This window comes from Lathyrus oleraceus, chromosome 3 (genome assembly GCF_024323335.1).
Source record: "Lathyrus oleraceus cultivar Zhongwan6 chromosome 3, CAAS_Psat_ZW6_1.0, whole genome shotgun sequence".
Classification (NCBI taxonomy): domain Eukaryota; kingdom Viridiplantae; phylum Streptophyta; class Magnoliopsida; order Fabales; family Fabaceae; genus Lathyrus; species Lathyrus oleraceus.
In genome coordinates, this window is record NC_066581.1 from 197,478,857 (window position 1) to 197,492,818 (window position 13,962).

The 13,962-nt window shown below is 32.6% G+C and overlaps 1 protein-coding gene across 1 annotated transcript; it reads right to left on the reverse strand.

The window, feature by feature from the left end:
* Positions 1 to 10,823: 10,823 nt before the first annotated feature.
* LOC127126240 (myb family transcription factor PHL5) lies at positions 10,824 to 13,516 on the reverse strand. The gene is made up of 6 exons (XM_051055126.1): positions 12,848 to 13,516; positions 12,442 to 12,658; positions 12,243 to 12,359; positions 11,625 to 11,679; positions 11,436 to 11,505; positions 10,824 to 11,268 (listed from the first exon to the last, which is right to left on the reverse strand). The coding sequence occupies exons 1-6, from the start codon at positions 13,322 to 13,324 to the stop codon at positions 11,056 to 11,058; spliced, it is 1,149 nt and encodes a 382-aa protein (XP_050911083.1). The 5' UTR covers positions 13,325 to 13,516; the 3' UTR covers positions 10,824 to 11,055.
* Positions 13,517 to 13,962: the final 446 nt, after the last annotated feature.

A 13,962-nucleotide genomic window follows, 5' to 3' on the forward strand; every position in this document is an offset into this window, starting at 1 on the left:
GAGTTTGAGCACACGCAAAAATCTGAATCCAAGATAAAGAAGAAGTCAAAAATAGAATGTCATACTTAGTGAACTAAACAAACACCAAACCAATTGCATACGAATTAACTATCGCAAATACACAATTTAACAAAAATATTAAGAATAAGATAACATAAAGTGAATAACATAAATGGCCAACATACATGACTAAACTCGTCACAAGATACATATCCCAAAATAGTAGTCAAAAGTCACAAAATAACCAGATAATCAAAATATCCTAAATATCCATATATGATATGATATGTTATGCATGAAAAAAAGAAGATGAAATCATGGAAAGGTAGAAACAACATCAGAAGGAGGTGAAGTAGTTGTGAAATCAACATATGCATTAAGATCATGATAACCAATGTTAAGAATGACATTGGATATACACAGATGGTTAACAACATCTCTCATAGACTCCACTTAAGCAATCACTCGAGCCTCAGAGTTCTACAACCCAGCCTTCAACTGAAGTAAGTTGGGAAAAGCTGAAGCGTGAATTGAAGAAAGTTGGAGAACTCAAGTGAAGAAAGTTGGGAAAAGATGACATGTCGAAAAAATAATCATCAAACTCACCCTAACACTCCATGACAACATGTCCATACTGTTGCAGAGTTGACATGTTGGCCTATTTTTTTAGCCATTCATTTTCCTGCCATGACCCCTTCTTCTGAAACCACGACCACGACCATGAACTTTTTAGTGTTGCAAATTTCCATTGCCAATTCTAGTTTTGACATAAAATTTGTTGTTCAAGGCATTTCCTATGTTAGTTGTGGCACTTGGAGTCGTGAGTTCTTGATGATGCATGTCCATTTTAGCCTCTTGCACATAGACTAGAGCTTCAACTTCATAGATATAGGTAGGCTCTGCTTTTCCATATATCATCATGATAAATGGATTATATTATTTTGGTAAACCTTAAAGAATCACATCCATTTGATCTCTTTCAAAAATTGGATCGTCAATTGCAAGTAAAGAATCAACAATAACTCTAATTCGAAGAACATACTCAAATATGGTCTTGTTACCTTTCTTGATCATTCTCAGTTCATCTTGCAATTGATGAACTATAGCCTTCATTTGAGCTCGAAATTGCTTGTTCATTTTGTCCAATATCTCATATGCATGCTTGCAAGAGAGAACTATAGGTAGCACAACCTCAGAATTTGTTGATAGAAACCATGTGAAGAGTGTTTGATCATGAACTATCCACGTTTCATATTCTTCAAAACAATGTTGAACACTCAGTCACGATCATTTTTGAACATGACTGGAATTTATGGATTCATGACCACCTTATGCAATTTGTGTGATAATATCACACCTTCTACCTAATGATTCCACAAGAGAAAGTTGTTTTCTTGAAGATTGATTGAGAGCTTCGGTGCAATCGTGTTACTTGAGCTGGAATGCACCATTGTTGATGCAGAAACTTATGAAGATCTAACCAAATTTTATGTGTCTTCCATATTTCTTTCTTGATCCACTATGAAAGCTTATCTGAAGCTTAATTTGATGAACGATTCAGAAAATATTGAATAACTTCTCTAAATCTTGAAATCGATAGCCGATACACCAGACATATGAGTGAAATGTATTAAGATGTTAGAGAAATGAGAATCAAGGATGAAGATGATTGAATAGTGCAGAAGAAAAGGTCCCTTAGTAGATTGATACCATATTAGAGATGAAACTCATATTGAGTTATTCACCGAACTATGTTCATTATTTCAAAATCAATGGAGCTTGCATGGAGAACATATATAAGAACCATGCAAGTGGAAAGTTTGTTATATTGGAGAAGTTAGTTAGAGATCCTAACTAACTCTCATACTTTTCTAACTAATGCTTACTTGTTCACTAAGCTACTCTCTACTAATCACTTCTCCAATAAGACAAGTTCTATTTATAAAAACAATGAATTATATTAATTTTGTATTAAAATTTATATGCTATGTAAGTGTTGGAGTGAAAATTTTAAAATATTTTATATATTAATTCTCTATGATTTAATACAATTATTTCAAAGTTATGCGATTAGTCAATAAAATTAAAAGAGATATGTTATAAATACTGAAATAGTCTTTTGATCTCTGTAAGTTAGCGAGTTTTTAATTTTGGTCCCTATATCATTTTTTTTGTCTGAGCAATTACATTTGATTGAGTTTATGTGTTTAGTTGATGTGTTGCGCTCAAGTTCATTGTCTCATATGAATAACTTGCAACCTAATCCCGAATTAGAACATTTAGAGAATTTTCTTTTAGGGATTTCAGTTGAATTTGAGATGAACTTCCTCATTGCTTTATTGCAACCACAAACTGGGATTTGAGACTTAGAGTAATTACCTACAAATGATGTTGCCATGGTTGAATCTGCATAGACGATTTGAAGATTCGAAGAGGGGAAGAAGAGATAAACCTGGTGCAAAATGGTGTCCTTTGTGGATTTAGTCCTCCTTTTCAAGTCTCATCCACTAGGTTTTCCACATATTAACTACAGAAAAATATCCACGTGTGCGTCGTTAATCAAGTCAGCTTTTTTTAACATAATTTTAACCCCAAAGATCGACGTCAACACAAAAGTGAGATATAGGGTCTCAGACAAAAAAAAAGATACAGTGACCAAAATCAAAAACTCGCTAACTTACCGGGAGAAAAAAACTTAAGTCTATTATAAAATACAAAAATACATAGTTAAGTTAAAGCTGGTGCTATTTAGTATGAAGCATTTGAAAACAAAAAATAAGAGTACACATGTCAATATTTTAAAGCTGAATTTTAAATTATTTTTTTTAATAGAAATTATGGAGTAATGGTTGTAATGAACCGTTGAAGTCTATCCCTTACCTTTTTTATTTTCATGCTTTTGTAAGAATAAAAATCTTTTGAATGAAACAATTTGGGAAAAGAAACAATTAAAACCCCAAAATTTGCTTATGACTGCTAGCCCAATCTTCGTGTACATGAATTTTAATTCTTTCTCACCGAAATCATATATGATGTACGTTAAGATTTTTGTGATCATTTCAATATAGGGAAATATGTTGTTTTTCCTTTATCTATCTAGCATGTGGTGAAGTATTGCATCTGCCAACATTATCTCAACTTGGCCTTTCAAAAACTAGATTGCAGAGATATCTTACTTTTGGATTGTGCTATAGTTACTTTTCCTTGGGAAAAGCTCATCATTCATTTTGTGATGAATCAATTTGTAATCAAGAGTGCTAGAGTTACTTTTTCTTGGGAAAAATAAATGATTCATTGTGTAATGAATCAATATGTAATAAGGGATGATGAGTCAAGCAGTGAAGGATGATGGGATTCCAGAAGAGGGATCAATGATACTAGTGTGATCAAACGTGTCAAAGTTAAAATCATTACCTTCAAGAAAAATTAGATCATAATCTTGATCAATGAAGGGTAGGTTGCAATCTCGTGCAAAATCTTCTAGGGAGAGAGTGGCAGGGGGTATCTTGACTTTGGAGTTTATGATACCATCTTTGTAGTTAATATTTTCATAAAATATTTTTACCAATTCCGGGTACCTTTCTTGAGGTTTTTCAAACATGAATTCCTTCAAGCTGGCGAAGTTGAAGGCTTTTATGAAGAAGCATTTCTTGAAGAGATCTTCATCCAAATAATGAGAGATGTATAACTCTCTATCATCATAGTACATGTTAAAGTTTTCATCTTGAGATTGAGAGAAGAAGTCTTCGGAAAAGTATGAGGATAAAGGTTTGGAGGAACATTTTCTTTTTTAGGCCATTTGAGGTGAATATGAATGATTTGAGAGAGCTAGAAAAGTTTTGATGCAATGCACAAATGATGGTATGATGAGATGAGAAGAATGATAAATGTACCTCTTTATATAACTTTTGTCCAATTGATTGAAGGGTGTGCCAATCGATTGGTAATGTTAATTTATGCAAGCTAGCCATTATGAATAGTCGTTGCATTAATGGCTCACCTAACTAGTCGTTGTGGTGATCGTTAACGTTTGTATTTTTTATTTTTCGCATGATCCAATCGATTAGACCATAGTGCCAATCGATTGACTGACCCACTTTTAGCATATATTGTTTTGGAATTTTAGTGTCGTACCCCTGCCTGACCTTATTTGCACCCCTTTTCTAAAAAACACTTGAAACAACCCATATTTTGGGTAAGAAAATAATTTATTGGGCTGAGCAAAAAATAAATTCATTATTTTAAGGGTTTAATCATAATTTTCTAATTATTTCAACCTTAAAATAATGTATACCTCTTTTATCAAGAACTCTTGATAAAAACTTCCCTTAAATGGAAACACAAATTATATTATGGTGTAGACATCGTTGGATGTGAGAGTTGGTATAATCAACAAGATGAACTAGTTTATTACAAAAATATCCATTCAACTGATCACTAAGGATCATACACCTTGCGATATTCTTATGAACACTTTCTTTGATCATTGTACTTAATATTTGACATCATCTTATGTTCTTGGATCAGAGACTTCATATATGGTATACTTAAAAGTATACTCTTTCTTTGCACAACTCCATTAATAATCGTCAAAGCTCCAAGCTGCTAAGCATACATAAAAAACACTATAGTTTCACTTTTGGTGCCCACATCTTCTTGGTCCCAAGTGAATTAGTTCTAGAAGATCTAAGATTGTTACCTTTAGATCTTTTCAACTTATCAAAACACAAAGGTTCTAAATGACTAACTCTCTTACATTGTGTGCATTTCTAAACTGAACGCTTCTTTTGCTTGTGATATACACTTTTACTAGGTTTCTTATCCTTTTTAAATCCTAGTCCATTATTGTTTAAGGAAGGATTTTTAATTGATAAGATCAAGTTAAACTTTTCTTTACCTTGGGTAAACATACCTAGGGTTTCATGCAAATCATTGACTTCCTTTTCAGAGATACACAAGTCTCACATATTTCTTTTGACTTTATAAGCTAAGTTATTTCTGCCTGGAATAAGTTATTGATTCCTTCAGGGTATCTTACAAAATCTTTAAGACCTAGGGTGCATTCTCTCAGATTATCATTTTCTTCTACTAATGGATCACTCATTTTAAACAATTGTTCATAACATCGTTTAGTACCTAGAACACTATCTACCTCGTAGGATGCCTTTAAGCAAACTTCACCTTCTTCATTGGAAGAAGATTCTTTTATATTTCTCCCCGAGGTTGATGTATCTCCTCCTTATATTCGTTTGAATATTGAAGATACTTCATATTTTTCACGGTTTCTTGAACGAGAGGTTCCTTCATTTGATGTTGAATTTTTCGAAGATCATTTAACTACTGAGTATGTTCTTTAGAAAGATTGTACATGAGTTGTATGATATGAGTATGACGAATTTTATGATTCTTTGGTTTTTATTTCTTCATATTTGCTGAAATTCATGAGTGATCATATCTTTGATTTAAAAATTGGATTCAACTTCCTATCCTTAACTCTTAGACTTTGGTTAGAGATGAAGGTTCCAATATAACTTCTAAAATTTCTATGTTTTGAAAAGCATTTAAGATTGACATCTTCATCTTATTCACCTCGTGTGTTCATGTCCTCTTGTTAGATACTTGAAGAAACTCCATATATCATTTCAAGAGTATCCCACATTTCCTTGGCGGTATTAAGTTGATGAACATAGTAAAATTTAATATCACCTAGAGACATTATTATAGAGTTTATAATTTTAAAATCTTTCTCAAACTTTATCTTTTCCTCTTTGGTCTAGAGGAAATCAGGTTTATCTACTACTTTATCATTTAATTGATGAGTAAGGATGAATAAACCATTGATTATGTTTCCCATAATTCTTGGTTTATACTTTGAAGAAAAATTCTAAACCTAGCTTGCCAAATATCAAATCTACTATTATCGAAAAATGGTGGTATGTTTAGAAAATATATCTTGTTGAAAGTCATCTTCCTCCAGAGACGATTACTCCTTAAACATGAGTTAGACTTTGATGCCACTTGTTAGACACGTGATTTCACACACAAGAAGGGGTGATTTGTATGGTCTTGAAAAACATGGTTTTGATAAACTTTTGGAATCAAAATAAGAGTTACAATTTTTTTTGAAAGATGTTTTAAGATTAAGCAGTGGAAAATAAATTAGCAGAATATAAATTACGGAAATTAAAGAGTTAAAGGAAAAGAGAGAACACGGAGAGTTATAGAGGTTCAATTAAACAAGGAAAAAATACCTACTATTCTCCTAGAGAATTGATCTTAAGAGTATCCAATTTACAAGGAAATATAAAATTTAAGGTTAACTTCCAACCAAACAATAAACAATTAAGTGAAGCAGTGAGCCTTCCTTCCAAATGACAGAGTGAAGTTGTGAGTCTTCCTTCCAAACTGCGAATCGAAGCGGTTAGTGTCCTTTGCATGAGAATCTTAAAGCGTTTAGTCTTCGATATTCTAAAAAAACTTTTCCAGATTTTAATACTGGGTTGAGCTCACGAACCTTAAACCTTGGTTTTACCATAGGCTAACCAATAATATGAGAGATTTTAATACCATTTAATCTCAAACCTTAAACCTTGGTTTTACCAGATGCTAACCAATAACGTGAGAGATTTTAATACATGGCTAAGCTTGAACTTTAGAAAGCTTTTAATATTTGGCTAAGCTTTATCCGTAACTTGGATTTACCATGGGCTAATCAATAACCTATGAAAGCTTTTAACACAGGTCGACCCTTCGAACCTACACAAGGGTTTGATCACACAATCCCCAAACCAAAGCTTTTTTACGGGTTTAGCTTCTAACCAAAACAAACATTCCCTAATAGGATAAAATGTTCAACCAAGGTATAAACAAACTCCTTTGGTGAACTTACAGATCTACCCTTCTAGAATTACAACTTCTCTCTTACAAAAAAGGACTTTATCTAAAAGCACATCGACTAAAATCTTAGTGAGAGAAAGTAAAAGAATTTTTAGAGAGAGAGAAGTATGAAAATGAAACTCGGTTCTGGATGTTTTAAAATGAGGGAAGGGACCTCTATTTGTAGTCTATAGGTTGGCTCACAAAGGAAATTATTTTAAAAGCATTTTATAACCTGCCAATCGCAACAAGTTTCAATCGATTCGTTGCCTCTATTACAATCGATTACCAAGTTAAAAATGGAAAGAAAATATATCTATTCGTTACCCATCATTAAGATGTTGTCCTAATCAATAAGGGTGCAAGATCGATTGTCAAACACAAAATTTTTCCCAGATCTTTTTAGACAACTTCCAACTCATCTAGTACGACTTCAAGACATTTTTGGAAATATTTTCTTGAGAAAAAGATAGTTAATTTTTTTATGCTTGTTGTTTAGCCAAACACTTTTATGAAAATTGCCTTATGCATTACAAAGTTTTCTCCTGGACTAATCAAGGCAAGGATTTCTTGCACTTTAAGACACTGTCAGATACATTCCTTCTTATAGACACTTGCTTGAGTTTTAATTGAGATGAGTCTTGAGTTAAATTCCATTTGGTTGTTATCATCAGATAGTCAAGTCCAACAAACTATAATTTTTTAGTTTGTATCTTTAACCGCTTAACCGCTTATGTTTGACTTGTCATCATCAATTATCATCATTATACAAAGTTCTCATCATCAAAAGTATAATACTTTTCCTTTTTTTAAAAGAATACCATTTTCAAAACAAGGTTCCATAAATCTAACAATACGGCAAAATAAAAATGGTCTTGTCTAAAAATGGGATATAACTAAAAAAAACTATACTCAAACGACAAATTCTCCTTATATACAATCATATCTAACATTTATCATTGACTTATTGAAAATAACCTGTTTGAACACTAACTTCATTCGTTAGAAGTTGGTACTTTGAGTTTAACTGCAGAAATAACATCACAAAGATGCACATCAATTCCAGCTTTATCGATGTTAAATCATATCAATATTGATGATTTTTCAACACCGACATAACAAAGGGGTACATCACTGTTGGTATATCAAGTTTGAGTATGAGTCCCACATTGGATAAAAAAGTGGATGTTAAGCATTTTATAAGCAAGAAGATCCATAAACTCAATGCCTTAAGGTTTTAGGTTAATATATGGTGTCGATTTTTTTTTAAAGTGGGTGTTAAAAACCCCTTGTAATGATCCTGAAACCTGTCATGGCCTAACAGTGGTACCAGGGCCTAGTTCAACTAGGGTTCCTTGTATCAAAAGTCTTCCCTACAAACGGCGGTGCAAGTAGATATGGATGAAAAATCTTCAATTTGAGGGGGGGGGGGGGCATACTTATAATAATGGATGGACTCAAATTTGAGGAAGATATTGTTGGTATATCAAGTGTGATTATGAGTCCCACATCAGATGGAAAAGTGAATGTTGAACACTTTATAAGTGAGAAGACCTATAAACCCAATGCCTTAAGGGTTTGGGTTAATATGTGGTACCTCTCTCACTTGTGTGATTGCTCCTAAAAATCCTGATGTGATGATCCCCAGTCCCCCTCATGACCCAACAAAGTATGGACATCCAAAGATATCTCTTATGGTTACTTGAGAGTGTTTGGTTGTAGGGACTTTGTTCACATCCCATGATATGAGAGATTCAAGTTTGATAAAATATGTAAACAATGTGTGTTTGTAGGTTATGGTCATGTAGAGTTTGGTTATAGGTTGTGAGATCTAGTTGACAAGAAAATCATTATAAGTCGTGATGTGATATTTCTTGAAGATCAAACTATTGAAAATTTTGATAAAACGGAGAATCCAAAATATGATGGTAGAAGTTGCATTGATGTTGTGCCTAAATCTCCTAGTGGAAATTTTGTTAATGGGGGAGATATATAGGTAGATGATGAGAATGTAACTAATGACCAAGAAACTTATCACGATGAGTAAGTTAAAAAGGCTCCACCTGAGCCACCGGTTGAACCTGAGTTGAGAAGGTATACTAGAGAGTGACAAATTTCTCAAAGATATCTTCCACACGAGTATGTGATGATCACTGATAGTGGAGAGCCAAAATACTACCAAGAGGCCATTCAAAATGTTGATAAAGAAAAATGGTTGAAAGTCATGCAAGAAGAGATGAATTCCTTGCATGAGAATCACACATTTTAGTTAGTGAGATTTCCTAAGGATAGAAGAGCACTCAAGAATAAATGGGTAGACAAGATAAAGCTCGAAGAAAATAAATCTCAACCAAGATACAAAGCAAGATTGGTTGTGAAAGGCTTTAATCAATGAAAATGTATTGACTTAGAAGAAATTTTCTCACATGTGGTGAATATGACATCTATTCGAGTTGCGATAGGATTAACAACTAGCTTGAATCTAGAGGTTGAACAACTTGATGTGAAAATTGCATTCCTTCATGGTGGTTTGAAGGAAGAGACTATATGGAGCAACCTGGGGGCTTCAAAGTCAAAGATAAAAAAGAGCTTGTTTGTAGATTGAAGAAAAGTTTGTATGGTCTCAAGCAAGCTCCACGACAATGGTACAAAAAGTTTGATTCTTTCATGAAAATAAATGGTTATTGTAAAACCATTGTTGATAATTGTGAAGAAATTTTCTGATGGTGATTATATTATTCTCTTATAATATGTTAATGATATGCTGATTGTTGGTCATGACACTAAGAAAATTCAAACCTTAAAGATAACATGCTTAATGAAGAAGTTAGACGCAAGGAGCATGGTTTTATTGTTACTCCTAATCAGTTTGAAGCTCTAGTTACCGAGTCGAGGGGGTCCGGGGATCATCATAATGGGTTTTAAACACTCACTTTAAAATGAGTTGGACACCATATATTAACCCAGAACCTTAAGGCATTTGGTTTATGAGTCTTCTCACTTATAAAGTGTTTAGCATTTGTTTGTCTATCCAATGTGGAACTCATATGCACATTTGATATACCAACAATCTCCCCCTCAAGTGTGAGTTCATCCATTATTATGGGTATTCTCCCCCTCAAATGGAAGTTTTTCACCAATCTCTACTTGAACTGTCGTTGTTGTACCTAATGGAACACGCCACCTGAACACCCTTGCAGAAAGACTTTTGATACTAGGAGCTCCGGTCGAACCAGACTCTGATACCATTGTTGGGTCATAAAGGGGTCTGAGGATCATCACACCGGGTTTTTAGGAGTAACCACACAAGTGAGAGAGAGACACCACATATTAATCTAAAATCTTAAGGCACTAGGTTTGTGTGTATTCTCACTTATAAAGTGTTTAACTTCCTCTTTTCCATCTAATGTGAGACTTATACTCACACTTGATATACCAACAACCACAAACAAAAACTTAAAATTTTAACATTTTTAAAAATAGAGATTTTGGATCTCTTCATACTTTGTCAAAATAAGCGTGCAAACTCACCCAAATTCTAACTAATTAAGGAGAACAGGGAGTTGGCGTGCCTCTCACGTTGAGTGTTTATGTTTTGAAATTTTTGAACTTTGTGGGTTTGACAAAGAAGATGAAAAATAACAAATAAAACCTATAAAATAATTTTAGTGACCAGTTTTTCAGTTGCTAAATCAATCAAAAAATTGAATGATACACGTTTAAATGAAATGACTAATATGATATGTTCTGAGACCAAAATGATTTTCAAACACAAAATATAAGATCAAAAAAAGTATTAAATCTAAATTAACCTTTCCGTCAACCAGTTAATTTTACACGATTATTTTCACAATGACATTTTGGTGGTGGGGAATAAATCCAATCATAGTGAATCAAATAATTATTTAGTAAAACTTGAACTAGTGCAGATTTAATATATATTTTTCCTCAATAATGCTATTATGGTTTACTTTAATACAACTGTACAATGCTTATGGTTTCTATCGGATTACAACAACAACAATACTAGAATATATCTGTACTAATTAATTCACTGAGTTCATATTTGTAGGATCAACAATACTTTTATTCCCATAGCAAAATTGCATGGTGAGATTTTTCTGTTGCTTACAAGGAGTAAGCTTCAGGGAAACTACAAATTTATACAAAACTACCAAATTATGTATCCAGAGATGTTTTACAAGGGAATAAAGAATTTTCAGCCCCTTCCGAAATAGAAACTTCAACATCTTTGTGACTAATTTTTGTACCATCATCATTGACTGTAGCTGGAGTATTGAAGAAGTTGTTACAGCTCTTTTGCTGCTGATCAAACATTTTCTTCAGCTGTTTGCCTTGTTCCTCAAGTCGCAATTGTAATGTTCTTTGAATCTGAAGTAAATAAACTATGAATTACTAACATAGACACGACACGACACTGATAATAATTTTAAAAAATAAATTAATTGAAGAATATGTGTCAGGTGTTTGACACCAACGTATCAAACACCCTACACATATTTTATGTTAAATATTATGAAGTCAGTAAGAGTATATACCTCTAATTGTTCATGAAGACGTCTTTGTGCATCTAATTGAAGTTGAAGTGCTTCCTTAATTTGAAAGCCACTACAAATCAAGAATAGTGTATATTTAGTTGAAGTATCAATATATATTGAGTATGGTTCAGTGTCATACTCAATTATAAGAACACAATAGAAGATTAGGCATAAAAAAAAAAGCATTACGCTTTAACACCAACATGATGCAGATCCTCTGTATGGATTCTTTTGTCAGATTTTCCTGAAATAGGAAACATATGAATAATTAAATTTAAACCACTAATCAATCACATCTAAATCAAAATCGAAGAGTATTGAACTTAAGATGGTAAAAGATCTCTTTCAATTTTATCTGAAAATTTAGGTTTAATTCAACTCTGGACACATAGTTGTATTAAATTCTTTAAGTAAAAGAGCTTTACAACTCATTATAATATTTTTTAACTCGAAGAATTAATCTCTACCATTTCGAGTCTAATTTAGAAATATTTGGCATATACTTGTTGAAACTTCCACCATAGTAGTGGATATAAAGGCATTTATTCTACATTGCAACTTTATATATTTTAATCCTATTTAACCACTCACATTATTCACTATGAATAATTTGCTTTACTTAATTTAAGCCTTATCAAGAACTTCTCAATAAAAAACAAGGCCAAATGGAGAAACATATATTCTATCCATTTACAAACACTATAAAACAAAAACACATACTTATCATTTATGGCATGAAATTCAGTAAATCCAAACACAAAAAAATACTAAAAAAATTTAAAAGAAACTCATCAAACTAAAAATTACCTGAAGCTGACTCTGGCATGAATTTTATAGTTCTATATTTCTGCAAATGACTTTTCACATGAAATATGGTCAAACCTTCAGAATCCATCATCTTCAGTATAGCTTTTGGTGTTGCCTCTATTATCAGGAAACAATAGAGGACTATTAGATTATTTTTCAACATTTTTGCTCTATTGAAAATTCTATAAGCTATACTTACTGTCAGCACCACCGAGGCGATTCACACACTCGACAAACTTCTCATGAAGATCCTTTGTCCACCTAATTCTGGTTTTACTCGAGACTACATTTCCATTAGAAGAAGAGTTTCCAAGAGAATTTGAGAAACTTGCTGATGAAATTGTTGGAGATAACTTCTCATGTTGAGAAGAGAAATTCAGTTGCTCTACAGATAAGTGATAAGCTCCGCGAGCAACCTACAAAAAGATGCAATAATAACACTATCGGAAATCTTCAAAGATTTGAGACAAGATAAATCATTCATTGCGACACAGATCCTCTTCTTACTCTCTATCAGGATCTCAGTCGTTAAATTAATTTAACGACTGAGTGTTGCTAGAGAGATAGAAGAGGCCGTACAAGATTTATTTTTCAAACGGGCTTACCATATAGTCATGATTTCCTTTGTTACAAAATGATGAGCTTCTGTTAACTGAGGCAAGATCGTCGAAATACAACTTTTGTTGTTCAAATGGAAAAGGCCTGATTCTAGGAAAATTCTCGCATGAAAAATTGTCGGAGTTTTCTGGTAATCTAACACATTGATTACCATTCAATTGAGATTTGACCAATGCTTGCAAAGTATTTGACAGTTCAAAGTTGGGATCAGATTGGTTTGATGAATCCAAAAATTGATTGTTTTCCCTTAAATGTTGACATAAAGGGTACTCCAAATCATTGATCTTATGTACTTGAGTATTCAAAGATTGATTATTATCAAATTCTGCAAAACCCATGCAGGTTTCTGTTGCATAAAAAGCAGAAGTTGGTGACTCAAAACGGCTCATAATAGTGTTTGTATTAGATGATTTTTCTTCTTCTTGTTGTTGACTGCATGTTCCTATATTCCAAACCTCTCTCATATCAAAATATTGACATGAACTTGCTAAACTCAGATATTAGGAAAATAGTTTATGAGGTAGTTAAGAGAACTCTTTGGGAGTTGATTCTTATTGAGGAAAGAAGAAGATTGAAATGGTGATAATAATAATGGGATAAAATTCTCTCTCTTATATTCATATAAGGCTTCAAGAATAATATATGAAAATAATTGTCAAAATGTGGTAATGCAAGGTCAATGACTAATTATTCTTGAATTAAAGATAAGAATGGACAATAATCAAATTGACATTAACAAAGTAAGGGTATATAGAAACAGACAAAGTTTTCTCTAATGTTGTCATTATGTGAAATTGAACCAAGTGAAAAAGAATCTTGGGCAAAAACAAAAAGAGAGGAAAACTTTAGTTCCATTTGGTTTTAGAGAAATATTTTATTCTATATTTGTACTATTTTCTTGGAATAATTTATTCAAAGGCAAGCTGGCCTATAAAAACTAAGTTTCAAAGAGGTTGAAAGAAGTCATAGAGAGCACACAATTACAGTTTTTGATTCTTACAATCAATTAAGGTTGGGGTCACACTCAAGAGAGGTTCAAAGTTATTCCAGACTGTAACTTTGTACTATTACTAATCTCTTAATTTCTAATATGATTTTTGTT

Bases quoted from the DNA above. Each gene is read 5' to 3' on its own strand.
- LOC127126240 (XM_051055126.1), bottom strand. From the start codon at position 13,324: ATGAGAGAGGTTTGGAATATAGGAACATGCAGTCAACAACAAGAAGAA. The intron at 12,360-12,441 runs GTAAGTATAGCT...TCCTGATAATAG, and splicing joins TCGCCTCGGTGGTGCTGACA to AGGCAACACCAAAAGCTATA. The intron at 11,269-11,435 runs GTATATACTCTT...TATTTACTTCAG, and splicing joins GTCTTCATGAACAATTAGAG to ATTCAAAGAACATTACAATT.